The sequence below is a fragment of the Arachis stenosperma genome, chromosome 8 (assembly GCF_014773155.1).
Source record: "Arachis stenosperma cultivar V10309 chromosome 8, arast.V10309.gnm1.PFL2, whole genome shotgun sequence".
NCBI classification, from domain to species: domain Eukaryota; kingdom Viridiplantae; phylum Streptophyta; class Magnoliopsida; order Fabales; family Fabaceae; genus Arachis; species Arachis stenosperma.
In genome coordinates, this window is record NC_080384.1 from 16,138,769 (window position 1) to 16,155,458 (window position 16,690).

General features: G+C 31.5%; 1 protein-coding gene and 1 long non-coding RNA gene across 2 annotated transcripts; one reads left to right on the forward strand and one right to left on the reverse strand.

Moving 5' to 3' along the window:
• The first annotated feature begins 4,695 nt into the window (after nucleotides 1-4,695).
• Nucleotides 4,696-6,743, forward strand: LOC130944182 (14-3-3-like protein). Its single transcript, XM_057872371.1, has 4 exons — nucleotides 4,696-5,336; nucleotides 5,725-5,847; nucleotides 6,244-6,360; nucleotides 6,453-6,743. The coding sequence occupies exons 1-4, from the start codon at nucleotides 4,851-4,853 to the stop codon at nucleotides 6,504-6,506; spliced, it is 780 nt and encodes a 259-aa protein (XP_057728354.1). The 5' UTR covers nucleotides 4,696-4,850; the 3' UTR covers nucleotides 6,507-6,743.
• A 5,853-nt stretch (nucleotides 6,744-12,596) lies between these two features.
• LOC130946281 (uncharacterized) lies at nucleotides 12,597-14,817 on the reverse strand. The gene is made up of 3 exons (XR_009072232.1): nucleotides 14,271-14,817; nucleotides 13,561-14,166; nucleotides 12,597-13,181 (listed from the first exon to the last, which is right to left on the reverse strand). It is a non-coding gene; the product is annotated as an uncharacterized LOC130946281 (long non-coding RNA).
• Between the last annotated feature and the right edge of the window lie 1,873 nt (nucleotides 14,818-16,690).

The window sequence follows — 16,690 nt, forward strand, 5'->3', positions numbered from 1 at the left end:
CTGATGCTAGTCACAAATGTGGATTAAATCAGAGACAAGTCCATATAAGGGCTTCCCAACCACTGGAAGATCAGCTGAATCCGGGAGAATTTGGAGTTTCGAAGGGTCCACATTGACTCCATACTTGAACCCGATATCCTAAACCCAGAAACAAATCATGAAACACACGGTAACAAAAGTGGATTTGCGAACACCCACACAACAATCAAGAAGAAGAAGGAGAAAAGGAAAAAAAGAGCAGAAGAAGAACCAGAGAGATTCACCTCGAAGAAGAAGAATCCTTGACGAGGAGGAACCGCACCGAAAAGATCCAAGAAAAAGCGAAGAATGAGGACGCCAACTAGGGAGAAGAGAGATTTCTGGGGATAGAGAGGGGAACCCTCGAACCAACTTAGGAAAAATAGGAATCTGAATAGCTTTTGCCTTTTTCTTTCTTTTAATTATTTAATTTTTAATTTAAATTAACAGGACAAAATGGTCATTTTCAATTAGGTAGTGTCTTGTTCTTTGTAAACCAAACATAATATTAGACATTATACTAATAACATGTCTATCATATCCAAACAGCATACATGGACACAAATATTTTATGTCTATGTCTCAAATGTCTATGTCTCAATGTCTATGTCTCAATACATACACAAAACAAACGCAGCCTTATGTTTAATAGTTATGATTTTCTTAACACGCAAGTTAACTCGTTCCTTGAGCGTTGTGCTTTTATTTTGCGATTTTTATTTCCTCTATTCTTCAAGGCTCCTAGCATATTATAATTCTTCTGCTATTATGTGTACTTATTTTATTTTAGAGGTCGTAATACCATACCTTCTCTGTTTTACGACTTAAGCGTAAAGCTTAATGTGGTAGGGTGTTATATTGCTATTATTCTAGATCCTAGGTATAAGCTTGCTAGGCTTGAGTATAAATTCTCAATGTTATGTCAAAATCAAGATGAGTGCTCAAGTAAGATTGAGAGGATCAAACAGATATGCTATGACTTGCTTCATGAGTACCAACACAATCTGTCTAATTCAAGTAATGCATTTGAGGATTCTACACAAGAGGTACAGATGAATGCAAAGCAAGGTGATCCTGCTACTTACCAGTTGTATATTAGACAACAGAAGAGAGAAAATGGTTCATTTGTGAAGACTGAATTTAATCATTACATAGAGAAAGATGTTCATCATTTGAGTGCTGACTTTGATATTTTAGCCTGGTGAAAAGTGAATAGGACTAGATTTCCAACACTTCAAAGAATTGTGAGAGATATATTTGTTATCCACGTGTCTACTGTTGCTTCTGAGCCTTCTTTTAGCACAAGTGGTCGAGTAATTGCTCCTCATCGTGGTAGTCTTCATGAAGATACCGTGGAAACTCTTATGTGTAATCAAAACTGGTTGTGGGCAGCATATCGTCAAAGAGGTTATTTATGATTTAACTTTTCTATTTGTTTATGGCAATGTTAAATTTATATATAGATTGATTAATAAATAAATTTATTATCTTTGATTTTTAGGTAGAAAACCTGATTATCAAACTGTAAATGATGATGATGATTATGATGCTGTATATGAAGTCATAAACTAGTGATGGTGTTGTTGCAACAAATAGAATGCTCATGGAGACATAAAATTAAATAATTTATTTATGTTTATGTTATTTACTTAGACAAAGACTTTTATGTGTAATTTAATATTTGATGGTTATGTTGTGTATGAGATACTTGTGTTATTTGTGGAATAATTTGTGTTGTTTGAATACTTGTGTTATTTGAATGCTCATGGGATAACTTATGTTATTTGATGGTTATGTTGTGTATGAGATACTTGTGTTATTTATGAGATATTTGTGTCATTATAATGTTTCTTTTTGTCAATCCACGGGTAGGGTCGGATACCCGCGGGTTGAGTGCAGGTAGGGTTAGGGTTGGGTATTTCTCAACCTGCAGGTAAGATATGGTTGAATGTTGGTTAAAAACTCAACCCGCGGGTAAGATTAGGGTTGGGTTCAAACCCTATCTTACCCAATCCATTGTCAGTTTGCCACCCCTATTCTCAGCTATTTGCGGTCTTGCGTCATTGATAAAGTTTCAATCAAAGTACGTATATGAATAGATTTTCAGATTTATAGAGAATTAATTTAACCTGTTAAATTTAGAGATATTGTAAAAGTGAAAATAAAAAAAGTAAAAAGCATGGTTTAATAAAACTTTGATTTTTTAAAAAAATAGTTTATTAAAATTAATTTTTCAAACATAACTTTTCAAATATTATAACGATTATGTTGGTAAAACAAAAAGTAACTTTTATTTCGATAAGTATAATTTACAAAAATTTTATTTAATGAAATTGTTTTTTAATTTATAAAATAATTTTAATATATATAAATATTTATCAATATATAAATTTGAATTAAACTCTTTAACCTTAAAAGAATACAAATTAATTTAAAAAAATAATTTTATAAATTTTTACAAAATTCTTAACAGAATGAGACATAAGTATAGCACTCCTTTGTCCTTTATGTCAACTAATTTAATTTTATGCCTGTAATAATTGCTGACCTTATTATCATAATTAGCTATTTAGCCATATTTTTCGCTATGGTTAACAGCTTAATACATAAGGCTAACTATATTTACACAAATTATTAAAATCTTTTTTAAAATTACTAATATACAAAGAGAAAATATAGAGAACTAATGAAATATTTGTATAATGTGTATAATGGAAGTTTAAGAAATATTAGAGATATAATCATTAGTGTTAATTTTTTCATCGGTATAAGTTTTTGGGATGAGTAATATCATGACATGGTATTAGAGCTCTAGATATTATGGGTGATGTTTATTTTATAACTCATATAGCCCATTATACATATTATACAAATATTCCATTAGATCCTTAACAGGACTCATGTACAAATATTTTTAAAATTTGATTGAACTCTAACTTAAAAGCAATATTATGGTATATTATACTTTCTAGTAAAACAAAAAATTACTCTTTTATAATAAAAAATCACAAAAAATATTATATACAATATATATTCTCTATAAATTTAATAAAATTCATCACTTTTCACTTAATCTAATTCTGTGGCTAAAAAATTGATACAGAAATAAAATGAATGATATATTTTAATATTGTAATTTTTAGTGTTTTTTAAAATTATAAGAGTATACAAATCAAATCATTCGATTTGTGTTTAAAAAATTAAAAACAAATTTAGAGTACACAAATCGAAAATCCAATTACTGTAATCGAACCGTTCGATTACTCTCCCTCCCGTCAGACCCCAATTTACTTGAAGCAGTCACTATATTCCCAATGAAAAAGATTTCTCTAATCTAATTACACCATTACTTACTTCATATCTAATAACTATGTCGTACACCATTACTTACTCCATATCAAAATTAAAAAAAAGTGTTATATTTTGTACCCAAAAAATTTCTCTAATCTAATTACTTTAGAAAGTACAATGACATGATGTTGAGTTGAGCAGTGACCGGTTGGGGTGACAAGTCTAGCACTTTTTCACGTACGAGTCAACTACTGAATAGAATGACCCATGAACCGACCAACCCCCTTTCTTATTTCTTGCTTCTATTTCTTCATTTTTTGTTCTCTTAAATTCTCACGATCTGTGGTGGAAGAAAAAAGGAAAAGTAAGGGAAAATCGCAGAGAAAAAAGCGCTTTGCTTTATTCAGGGCTTAAGCAGTGGCCGGTGGAGAATCCAACCTCATAAATGGACCCATTAAGGCATTAACCACACCACTTCGGCCCATTTTCTTTTTCCACCCCAAATTGATTATCATTCAATGGAATTCATGAACCCTTTTCGGTCGAAGTATATATTCAAATTAGTCTCAAATAAATTTTATATCAAATATTCTAATTTTAATAATTTTCTATTATTTTAAAAATATCTAAAAACTACACTTATCAGATATATTGATTTCTCTATTATTTTAAATAAATTTTTTAATATGTATTTTAAATAAATAAATTTATAATAAATTATAAATAAAAATTTATATGTAATTATTTTTATATAAAATCAATAATTAAGAATCGTTATGATTTTTACCTAAATTTTATTATTAGACAATAAAATCGTTGATAAATTTATAAGACAAATGAATCCTTATTTCAGACGCACTAGTATCGAAAAATTCTAAAATAATAAAATTTATTTAAAATTAAAATATTTAATTTAATTTAAGAAAGAAACTAATTTGGATGTTTATTAAAATTTCAACCTCTTCAAACCAACCAAAACCGAATACTATTCTTGGTTATAGGATCCATCGTCACACAAAATTCACAATGACAGAAAGGACAATGGGTGCATGTCCAAAAAAAAAAAAAAAAAAAAAAGAGGAGGAGGACAGTGTGTAAGAGAAAGAAAGACTAACCTTTATCGCCCACACACAAGAAGAGGCATCAAAACCCCGTGTTTGCCAGCTGTCGCATTTTTTAAAATTTTAAAAATATCAAAACCAGCGAAGAAATTCCAAATTTTAAAATGTCCAGGTAACCGACAATGGTGCAGAAAATAAAATAGTAATTAATCACACAATAAATACAAAAAATAAAACGATCCGACGGTCCATATCGCGTTTCAGAAACGGCCCCACCCACGCTTCGCAAAACGCAATTATCGGACGCAGCAGACTCAAAAACCACCCCTCTCACTTTCGCCTTCTCCGCGTTCTACCATCTCATCGCTCTCTATTTCATTTTCTCTCTAGAAACCAGATCTCTTCTCTCTCCCTCTCTCTCTCTCTCTCTCTCTCTTTCTCTCTTTCTCGCTCTTACGCTCACTCTCTAGGTTCGGAGAAATGGCGGCAGCACCATCGCCACGGGAGGAGAACGTATACATGGCGAAACTGGCGGAGCAGGCAGAGCGTTACGAGGAGATGGTTGAGTTCATGGAAAAGGTGTCAGCCGCCGCCGATAACGAGGAGCTGACGGTGGAGGAGAGGAACCTTCTCTCGGTGGCGTACAAGAACGTGATCGGAGCTAGGCGTGCGTCGTGGAGGATTATCTCTTCCATCGAGCAGAAGGAGGAGAGTCGCGGCAACGAGGACCACGTTGCGGTGATCCGTGACTACAGATCCAAGATCGAGTCGGAGCTCTCCAACATCTGCGACGGGATCTTGAAGCTCCTCGACACCCGCCTCATCCCCTCCGCCTCCTCCGGCGATTCCAAGGTCTTCTACCTTAAGATGAAGGGAGACTACCACCGGTATCTCGCCGAGTTTAAGACCGGCGCAGAGCGCAAAGAGGCCGCCGAGAGCACCCTCGCGGCTTACAAATCTGCTCAGGTATATCAGTTTTCTTGTTTCTTGTAGATCTCTGTTATATTTCGGTTCAGATCTGTTAAAGTTTTGTTAGCCAGATTTCAGATCTTAATCTTCTATTTTGTTGTGATTCTTCAAATCTGCACTCTTTCTCTTGGTTATTCTTGATATTCTGCGGTTACGCATGTTTGGTTTTAAATATTTTAAATATTTTGGTCATCAGACATGGTTGCTAAAAATTTCCATGATTATTTGTGAAATATCTGTGAGATTATCCTTGTAAACAATTTTGAATTAGGAAATTTTGATGTGACTTTTTTTTGTTTTATCTTATTTTGTTATTACTTTTATGCATGTAGTAAGTTTTACACGTGATTAGGTCTAATACTGTGTGCTTCTTTGTGTTGTTAAGGACATTGCTAACGCGGAGCTGCCACCAACTCACCCAATCAGGCTGGGTCTTGCTCTAAACTTCTCTGTGTTCTACTACGAAATCCTCAACTCTCCGGATCGTGCTTGCAACCTTGCAAAACAGGTTAGATTTTGCTAGATCCTTGTTATTTTACTGTTTACTTCTATCAGATGTTTCGATGGATTGCGATAGAAAGGGAAAAACTGTGGACTGGGCCCGTTTGCAGTGCCATCATCAACGGTTACTGTTTAGTGTTTTTTGAATAACTCAAATCAACCTGTCTATTTTACCACTATGGCAAAATATTTATTGAGTTATTGCTAAGCAATAAATGTTTTGAAGTTCATTAAAAATAAAGCTAATAAGTAATAAAATATTTGACAAGTCATATCCTCGTAATAGATGAGCGATCCCCTTCAAGCGTTAGGGAATAACTTCATGATTTGTCCTGATCTTGTAGTATATTGGTTATATACTCATGAACATGATGATGAATATTTTCACTTCTATATTCAATAGGCTTTTGATGAAGCCATTGCTGAATTGGACACACTTGGAGAGGAATCTTACAAGGATAGCACTTTGATCATGCAACTCCTCCGTGATAACCTCACCCTGTGGACCTCTGACATGCAGGTATTGATCCGAACCCTCATATTATGTTTGTCCGTCACATCATTTCATGAGCTATGTATTGAACTTCTATTTGTTCTTTGTTATGGTTTCAGGATGATGGAGCAGATGAAATAAAAGAAGCTCCTAAACCAGATGAACAGCAGTAAACAAATTTTTACTGCTAATTAGAATTGAACTTCTCCTCTATATGTTTTTCAAAGGAGAAGCTGCTTGTTTGATCTCGTTTGGGTACTGAGATTTTAGGCATTCATGTCTGTTATGAATTATGGATGTATTGGGCCGTTTTTAGTTTGTCCTTCCTTTTAAGTGTTTCTAAATTGCTTATTTTCTTGAGGACACCCAAGTTTTTATTACATGGAATTGGAATTTTAAGATTCACTTCACCTCTAGAGAATTTGCCGCTGCTGACTTGTTCTTAGTCATTGTTCTCTTCGCCTGTGTTCATATCGGAAACTACGTACTCTGAATTAACTACTTAGCCCGAAGTCGCCGTCCATACGAATAATTAACCCGAGATTACTGCTTGTTTTTTACGTACGTACCCAATTCCTGTATTTTCTGTTGATTCGTGCCATTTCTTGATATTCATAGTCATAAAATGCTCACCGCTAAGGACAAACAATGAAACAAGCATAGGACGGCTTTGCTTGTTAGTGAGAAAGCCGAGACACATGCGGTACTGAATTCGTTGTCCTGATTGCAACAAACTGTTTCCTCTGCGCAAAGTACGGCTTTGATAGCTCTATCCCTAATGTCACCGTTCTATTTTAACTTAAATCATATAAATAAAATGTTAAGAGGGACCTAAATGATGCGAGATAAACAAAAGAACCTGAAGCATGAACTTCAACAATCAACAAGTGAGAAACACCATCGGTCCATAGCAACACCATGAAACCACGCTGTCCCGGGAAGTATAATGGTAGTATAAACATGATTGGCGTGGAAGGATTTTGTGGAAGCCTGGAAGGAAATGTGAAAAGGTGTTCGCAATTTGATCTATTTGGAACCTATAGGATGGTTATTGTTGGAGTTGTACCGAGGCCTATGACGCCTAAACTTGATTATCGGAGTACTGAAGAAAACTTACCTATTCAACTGTCATACTCAGAGTCCTCACATAGTCACATGTCTTTTCCAGTTGTCAAAATCGTCTTGATGCAATTTATTCACACGCTCCACCCGTGTTTTATATTCATATTTCCCAGTAAAAAAATAATTAAATAAATAATTTTTTTATTAATAAAATAAAAATTTGCTAAAAAAGGCTTTTGCTAAGAATATTGCAAGTAAACAATTTTAATAAAAGGTGTAAATCAAATTTCTAAAGTTTTTATATATTAAATACATTGAAAATTTCAATTTTTTTTACTCTTTTATCGTATAACTTCTTAACATATTTTAGATAAATTCATAAAAATAACACGATCTAATGACTAAAATAAATAGATACTAAGAACTTCCATAGTACTTGTATAATTTACACACCAATTTTTTTATTAATTAAAATCCTATTTAACATAAAAATTATTGCATGCAAAAGAGCTTAGATTCAAATGGATAATACAAAATGTATACATAGCTTTATTTTTCCTTCATTCTTTAAAATAGTTGGATGGTAATATTACAACTTTCTTTTCTATAATGGTCCCACGAACATGTAATGTATTATGTATGTAAATGAGAATGAGTCAACGCTGATTAGGGGTGGTAATGGGGCGTTTGCCCTGTCCGATCCGCTTCGTCCTACAATAACTCGTATTTAATTCATCTATTTTTATCTGTGGATAATAAAAAGTTAAATCTTAGTCTATCCTATCTCTATTCGTTCTTATAATTATTAAAATTCAACAAATAAAATTAAATTTTAAAATTTATATAATCATCATTATATATATAACATAAATTAAAGTAAAAATTTAAATATAATATAATATTATTAATTATTTTATTAATTATTTTATATATATTACATATATTATATATTAAAAGTATATATATATATATATCGGGGCGAGTAAAGACGAGTTTAACCTAAATCCAATACCATTCCATTCAAAACTTGTTCTGTTAAAGATTTATTCCATTCACTAGTCCGCTTAAGCAAGGTCGGAGGTTCGAATCCCGCCTTGTGCATGCAGCAACCTATTGGCCAGCGACAAACCCTTAAATGGAGCTCAGTACCGCGACGGATTAGTCTTTAATCTGTCGGAACGAGGGATACCTTAAGAAACCCAAAAAACGATTTATTCCGGTGCAAAAATAAATAATTATTTGTCCCGAACAGATACAAATAGAATGAATACCTATAAATTCTAATAGTGTTGTTACTCTAACGCTGATGTAATTCTTGATTATAGGAAAAAAAAAATTTGTGCCAAAATTGCTGGGAGTGGAGCGATTTGTGGTTTGACAGGTGCTAGATGTTAATTATATTTAAAATTTTTATTTTTTTTTAAAAATTACTTCCACCAAACATTAAATCACCCTTAGTATTTTATTTGTCTTGTTGCTGATCTATATAAATTATTGGAAGCAATTTCTTTAATTTAAGACTGCTTTTAATATGTCAGTAAAACATACAAGTATATCATAATTATGCATTACTCCCATTATCACCCAATATTAAAAAAAATAAACCTTAATATCAAGTATATGCATTATGGTGTATTATTGATTCACTTGTCATGTAATTATTATTATTACTATTTTAGTTTTTAGATATTACGTATACTTATGTATATACAAATTTTCTTTTATCATAATAAGAATTTTTGTACTATTACAAAATTCTAACCGTTGTTTTAAGTATATAGGAGATTTATGTCACGATAATTTTTATAATGGTATATTTAATAGTATTAGTATGGTATTTTAGAGTGTTTGAGGTTATTTTAGATAATTTTAAAATATTTTAAAAGTTCTAAAAGATCATAGAAAATTTTAGAAAACTTTAAAAGGTTATAGAACATTTAAAAAAATGTGTATATATGTAAAAGTATAAAAAGTGATATAAAATAATCTAAAAAAATTTAGAAATATGTGATCGATTAGATATTTAATAAAGATTCTGGACACTCGATTTAGACCGTTGATTAGATTTAATCATAACTGTTTATTAGGTAGCGTTTGTTTTGAGGTACTGAGACAGAGACTGAGAGACTGAGACTCAGTATGATGTTTGTTGGTTCAGAGACTGGTACTGAAATTTCTTTCTCTGTCTTTAAAATTTCAATATTTCAGTACCTCCAAAAAGTGGAGACACAGAGGATTAAAATTTTTAGAGATGGAGACTGAAACTTTAATAACATTTTATACCTAAAATACCCTCATTTAAATTAATTAATTTCAATTTTACCCTTTGTGCAAATTAAATTAGAGTCTCATTCTTGTTTCAATTTCTGTCTCTCATTTTGCACCAAATAGAATACTGAAATTTATTTCAATCTCTGTCTCTTAGTCTCCGTCTCTTAGTCTCAGTCATTCCGTCTCTGTCTCTCTACCAAAGGCTACCTTAAGGAGGTGAATTGCTATAAATAGGAGTAAAAATTTTGGTATTGGGTGTGTGAGTTATTTTTTTAAAAAAAATTGTGTAGTAAAATATTCTTCCTACCAAAATTTCTTTTCTTTTGTATTCATAATTTTTTTTGCTAAACATTGAGGGTTAAACTTTCTTGATCTTAACTTAAGAGGTTAATTAAGTCCAAGAGTCGGTACGGTAGCGTTGGAATGTCTTTAAGGCCGTGACAATTTGGCATCAGAACAAGGTTCGAGAGAAAACATAAGTGATTCGTGGTTAGGCTTCTAGTGTGACAATTGAGCATGTTGAGACTCAAAGGGGAATAGATGTTATTCCTTCTCAATGAGATAGAAAGAAGGTACATTCCTCAAGTGAACCTAAAAGCAAAGACTCTAATTTTTTTGAAGAGCGATTTTTTTTGTTGGAGAAGGTTCTATCCTCTATGGATGTGTATCTTCACATGATAGAACATGTTAAGGAGACCGTCAAAACTCATGTATTAAAAGAATTAGATGCTTTGAAAGCATACTCCAAATATTTATCGTCTCTCTTATAATGGTCGGTCGAGATTTTGCCTCCTTGAATAGTTTTAAGGAATTTTTAAGTTTCTCTTCTATTTAGAGCACGCTTTCCTTGAAAGCATCTAGTTCTTCTAACACATGAGTCTCAAGGGTCTCCTTATAATGTTCTATCCTTTGAAAACGCACATCTATAGAGGATAGAACATTTTCTAATAAGAAAACACTCTCTACAAAAAAGTTAAAGTCCTTACCTTTAATCTCAGTTGAAGAACGCACGTTCTTCCTTTTTCATTGAAAATGAATAATATCACTTTTTCTTTATGCTCCATAGTTATACTAGAAGTCATACCCACGAATCAATTGTGCTTTCTCTTGAATCATGCTCTGATGTCAAATTGTCACCACTTTGGACACATTCCAACGCTACCGTGCTGATATTTGAACTTACTTAACCTCTTAAATTAAGACCAAGTTAGTTTAATCCTCAATATCTAACAAGAAAATTATGAATATAGCTGAACACAAGAGAAAAGAGATTTTGGTGAAAAGAATGTTTCACTACACAAATGTTTGTTATAAATAACTCATACAACTAATGCCAAAACTATCGCTTTTATTTATAGCCAACCACCTCCTTACTTGACGGTTATGATTAAATTTAATCAAATAGTCTAAATCAAGTGTATAAAATCTTCATTACAAATATCTAATTTATCGCATTTTTCTAAACTCTTTTAAATTATTCTATACCACTCTTCATACTTTTATATATATCCACATTTTTTTTGTAATACTTTATGATATTTCAAAGTTTTTTAGAACTCTTTAGGATTTTTCGAAACCTTTTTGAGATATTTTAGAACATTTTAAAATTCTATCTCAAATAATCTAAAATATTATACAAATACTATAAAATATAATATTCTAAAAGTTATAATGACACTTAGAGCCTGTTTGGGAAGTCCCAAAAGTTACTTTTTTGACTTTTGAATTATGAAAAGTTACGATAAGCGTGTTTGACACCATTTTAAAGAAGAGCTCTTGACTTTCCGAAAAGTTAATTTACAATTTTTGGAAGAAGTAGAAATAGATGACTTATCTCCTTCTCCATAAGTCATTTTATCACTTTCGTGAAAAAAAAATTGATTTCAAAACAAAAAAAAATCTACTTTCATTCTTAATTCTGTGAAAAAATATTTCCTGTTTCTGCTGAAAATATTGGCCCTCCACCACCATTTTTATGCAAGGTCCATCTTCTAGAAGCACTCGCCTTCCACCATCATCTTCACACAATGTTCCATCTATTGAAAGTGTTGGCCCTCCACCACCATTTTCACGTAATGATTTATATGCTGAAAGTGTTGACCCTTTACCACCATTTTCTGTTCAATCTGAACCAGTATATATTCCTTTCAGGTATTTTTTTATCATTTTATCATTCTATTTTATTATTAAATTTGTATTGAACATTGTGTATGCTATGAAATCTCAATTTTAATTTTATTTTTTTACATGTGATTTTAATTTTATTTTTTTATATGTGATTTTCTTTTTATATAACTTGTTATTATTTTTATAATTAGTTTTATAATTTTCTTTTTTTATGTTCTTCCCCAACAAATTCATGAAAGTGGCTAGTTCGGAAGAAAATTTAAAGCTGATTGGAATGAACGAAATTATGTTATATTCATAAAAATATGTAAAGAAGAGATGGTGGCTGGAAATAGACCTGGAACACATTTTAACAAAGTTTGTTGGACAAATTTAAAAACAAAATTCTTAAAAGAGACTGGTTTAAATTATGAGTCTAAACAATTTAAAAACTCTATGAAAAGAGAATGGGACTATGGGCTAAACTAAAAGGAAAAGAGACCGGTCTTGGTTGGGATCCTATTAAGAAGACCATACAAGCAAGTGATGATTGGTGGGATGCTAAGACTCAGGTATGTTGCATTTTTTAAAACTATTTTAGAAATATCAATTTTAATATCCATTCTCTTGTATTTCAGAAATATCAATATTAAAATCAACCTTCAATAATGGAAAGTATTTGTTATCATCGTTATTTTAATATCCATTTTCTTATGTTAAAAAAATTGGATTTTTTGAGTTATTTATCCAAACGTTACAACTTTAAAATAAGTACTTCTATAGTTAAAAATCTAAATACAAAATAACTTATTTATTAGCTACTATTAATAAAAGTCCTTATACTTTAAGCTCTTTTTCCAAAAGAACTTATTTAAGTTATTTACCCAAATTGGGCCTTAATTCTTTGAATATCAAAATACTTTTTATATATTCATATAATATTTAAATCGAGTAAATACCCATAGTTATCCTTGAGATTCGCGTAAATACTCAATCTAATCTTTAAGATCCCGATTTTTCTATTGTAGTCCTCCAGATAGAGCTCCGAGCACTCAATATTTCTGGTGATGAATCATCACCGAAGCGCTGACATGGACTCGGTTTACTACACTGGAGGGGTCCAATGGCTAGTTGAGTTGGCTAATTTTCAATTTGCACCCATGTTGGTTCCTAACCCTAAATTCCCAAATTTTCATACAGTTTATCTCCTCTTCGTCTTCATCTCTTCTTCTTCTTTTTCATATGGGTATTTACTCGTACTTCCACATACAATGGATCTCTTCAATTGCCGCGGTGATGCTGAACTCGCATTCTGAAATTGGCAACAAATATCCCTGCTTTGGGACAACAGTTGTTTGTCCATGATGCAGCTGGTGGTAGGCGTGACTAATGTTGAGGAACTATCTGGTCTGTGAACAAAGAAAAAAAAAACAAATATTTTAGGGACAGTGCAGATTAGATTGTTCTGCAACGAAAAAAGTAGAAACTTAATCTAGCTTATGATTATGACATTTCACAGTAAATGATAATAAAGCAGCATAGCATGTAAGTCCTTGAAAAAGTAGAACTTAAAACAAGATTGAATGAACTCCTACCAACTAAATCTGTGATTCTCTTCTACTTCTTTACAACTATCAAACCAATCACTAGTCACAATTATCTCAATCACTAACTTAAGCTAGCCCTCACACTTTAAGCCTCCTCAGAGTGGCTAGTCGGATTAATTTGAATAACCAGACTACAATGCCAAATACTAAAAAATGAATTAGAATTAACTACCTTTAGTACCTGATTAGACGAAACTTCACGATCGCCATGGAATAGGATAACCTTTGAGCACTCAGAATAGCCAAGATCATGAATATAAACCATGGAGTCAAAGGTAACTAATCCAACAAGGGTGTTCTCCGGCAACTGTTCCTGAGATTCACGCACATTTCGGTGGGCTTTGCAAGCATAAAGCAGAGTCCTCCATGCTACAACATCCGGCTCACAATTCATCTCCTGAATTAGCTTAACCATGTCGTCAAGCTTCCCAACTATTCCAAGAAGATCAAGCGTGCAACTATAGTGCTCTGTTTTAAGATCTATTCCATAAAGATTCTTTATAGACCGAAAGTAATTTCAGCCTTCATTGACCAGCCGTGCATGACTACATGCAAATAGAACCCCAAGCATTGTTATATAGTTTGGTTTTGGACCCATAACTTTCATGGAGTCAAACAAATCGAGAGCTTCTAAGCAGGTATCAAAGTTGTCCATGAAACAACAGTTCATTCGGACATTTCGTCGAATAGCTTGTGTGCCTCTTCCATAAGCGAATTTAACCTCCATAATCTTTGTTTTTAACATCTATATACAAGTCTGACGGCACCCAAAGAACAACAGGCAACCCTACAAGAGGAGCAATCATAAATTATATCAAGAATATCCAAAAATATTTTACCAATTAATGACACAAGGCCACAAAGACAACTGCATGAATTGTAAAACATTACCCTTGAATTTTTCAGATGTTGCTTCGTCAACAGTGCATGGAATCCTATGTAGGTGATGGTGCTAAAGACATACATGTTCTTCTTTGCCTCTTTCATGCTTACAATACACAAAACAAAAGCATCAGAAGCAAAACACCAGAAGAACAAAGTTCCTCCCATATCACACACACAATACACCACTACCAATGTACCATAATCCACAAGGCACAAGTAGTGATTATGCAGTGAGCATGGTCGAGCCTGAGCCTGAAGATCTGGGCATTCTTCTACTCGAAATCGAGCTTGTCCTTATTCTTGGGGTACTTTCTGAGGTCGGGAGCAGGGCCTTTGGGGGCACTAGGGTGGCGAATGGCAGCAGGAAGGCCGTTGGAGGTGGAGGGTTGGGCATCGAGGTGGGTGTAGGTTTGGAGAGCGTAAAGGAAGAGAATTGGAAGCCTAAAGAATGCGATGAAGAACGCGAGGAAGAAGGAGAGTGAAACGTGCAGGAGCGAGGCTTTGTACAATAACACCAACTGTGAGGGACCAATGTGGGTACAAATTGAAAATGAGCCAGCTCAGCTCTAGTCTGGCAAAACGACGCCATATAAGCGTTCTAGTGATGACACATCACTAGAAATATGTTTAGGGACCACTATGAATACTCAAAATTCTATCTGAAAGACTATAATAGAAAAATTGAAATCTTAAAAATTATATTGAATATTTACGTAAATTTCAAGAACGACTATGGATATTTACTCTGTTTAAATTATATAAAGTTTCTTTCTTTTGGCCAAATTATCATCCATGTGGCATGAATAAGTACACGTTACAATGTAAATCTAACATATATATAAACAATGCAAGCATAGAAGATTTCTTTAATGTAAAAGAAATTTGAATAATTAAATGAAAAATAAACATAATATTTTCTTTTTGTTTTGGGTTTTTCCATTTTGGTTCTCTTTATTACAAATACATTGAACCCCTTTCCTTGACTAGATTTTCTAAAATAAAATTGATAGGAATGTGGGTGGAATATGGGTGGAATTGGAATCAGCATGATGTGTGTTTTATGGCGTGGAATGAAAAAAATAAATAAATAAGTATTGATAAATTATACATAACATGCTACATGTGTGATGTGTCAGCAGTTTACAAAGAAATCGTAAACGCAAAAAAGAAAAAAAAACTTCTCATTTTAAAAAAATTTATGAAAAAAATAAACAGATAAAAAAATTAATATAAAAAAATCAATTTTTTATGCCACACACACAAATTTTGAGATGTAACATATAATTTTTTTAAGTTAAACACACAAAACTTTAAAGAGAAACATGAAATACAAATATAAATTATTTAACGATAAACACACAAATTTTTTTGAAAAAACATAAGAAGCAAATATAAAATTTTATTTTATCAATAATAAAAAATTTTGTTATGATAAACAAATTTTTTTTAAGATAAACACATTTTTGAAGATATTTGAAGAGAAATATAGAAACCAAACATAGAAAATTTTTACGGTTAAATTCAAAATATTTATGTGTTATTTAAGTTACATTTTTATGTTTTTTATTTAAAATTTCTATTCTTTTCTTGTATTACTTAACTAAAAAATTTACACAATTTGAAATAATTTATGTACTCCTCAATTAAAATTTATGTATTGTTCTTCTGCTTTATTCAACTAAAAATTCTATAAATTTAAAATATTTTATATATTTTTCAACTAAAATTTTTGTTTTTTTTTTGTGTTATTTTTATGTTATGTTTTTATAATGTTAATTTAAAATGATTTATTTAAATAAAATATTTCATTAATAGTAGCAATTTGAACAAAACAGAAAGAAAATTAAAAGAGAGAGGCATCGGAAAGAAAGAGGAAAATTTTGGTGATAGAAGAAAGAAAGAAAAAAAAATCAACAAAAAAAAAAAGAATAAAGAAAAGAGAAGTTGAGAAAAAAATAACATCAAAAAAAAAATAAAAAAAAGAAGATGTAGAAAAAAAAAGGCGTGTATAAAAAACATAAAACTTTTAATTTTTAAAATTTTAGTTGAATTTAATTATAAAAATCGGTTTGATCATAAACTTAAATAGATTTGATGAGTTTTGATGAGTTTAATCGTTTAGTTAAAATATGTTTTTTGAAAAATTTATTATTAATACAAATTTTTAAATATTTTTATTTAATAAATATAAAATAAATATATTAATAATTTAAATTTTTTATATTTTTAATTAAATTTTTATTAGTTTGTAAATTTAATATGTGCATAGATATACTCAAATTTTATTGGTGAATATATTGGTAACATGCTAATATAATATACTACTATGCTATTGATGGGAAAATATAAAAATGCGGATAACTTCTTTATGGCATAGCACTGATGAGTGCTTTTGACCAAACTTTAGATATGGAATTGAGCTCATT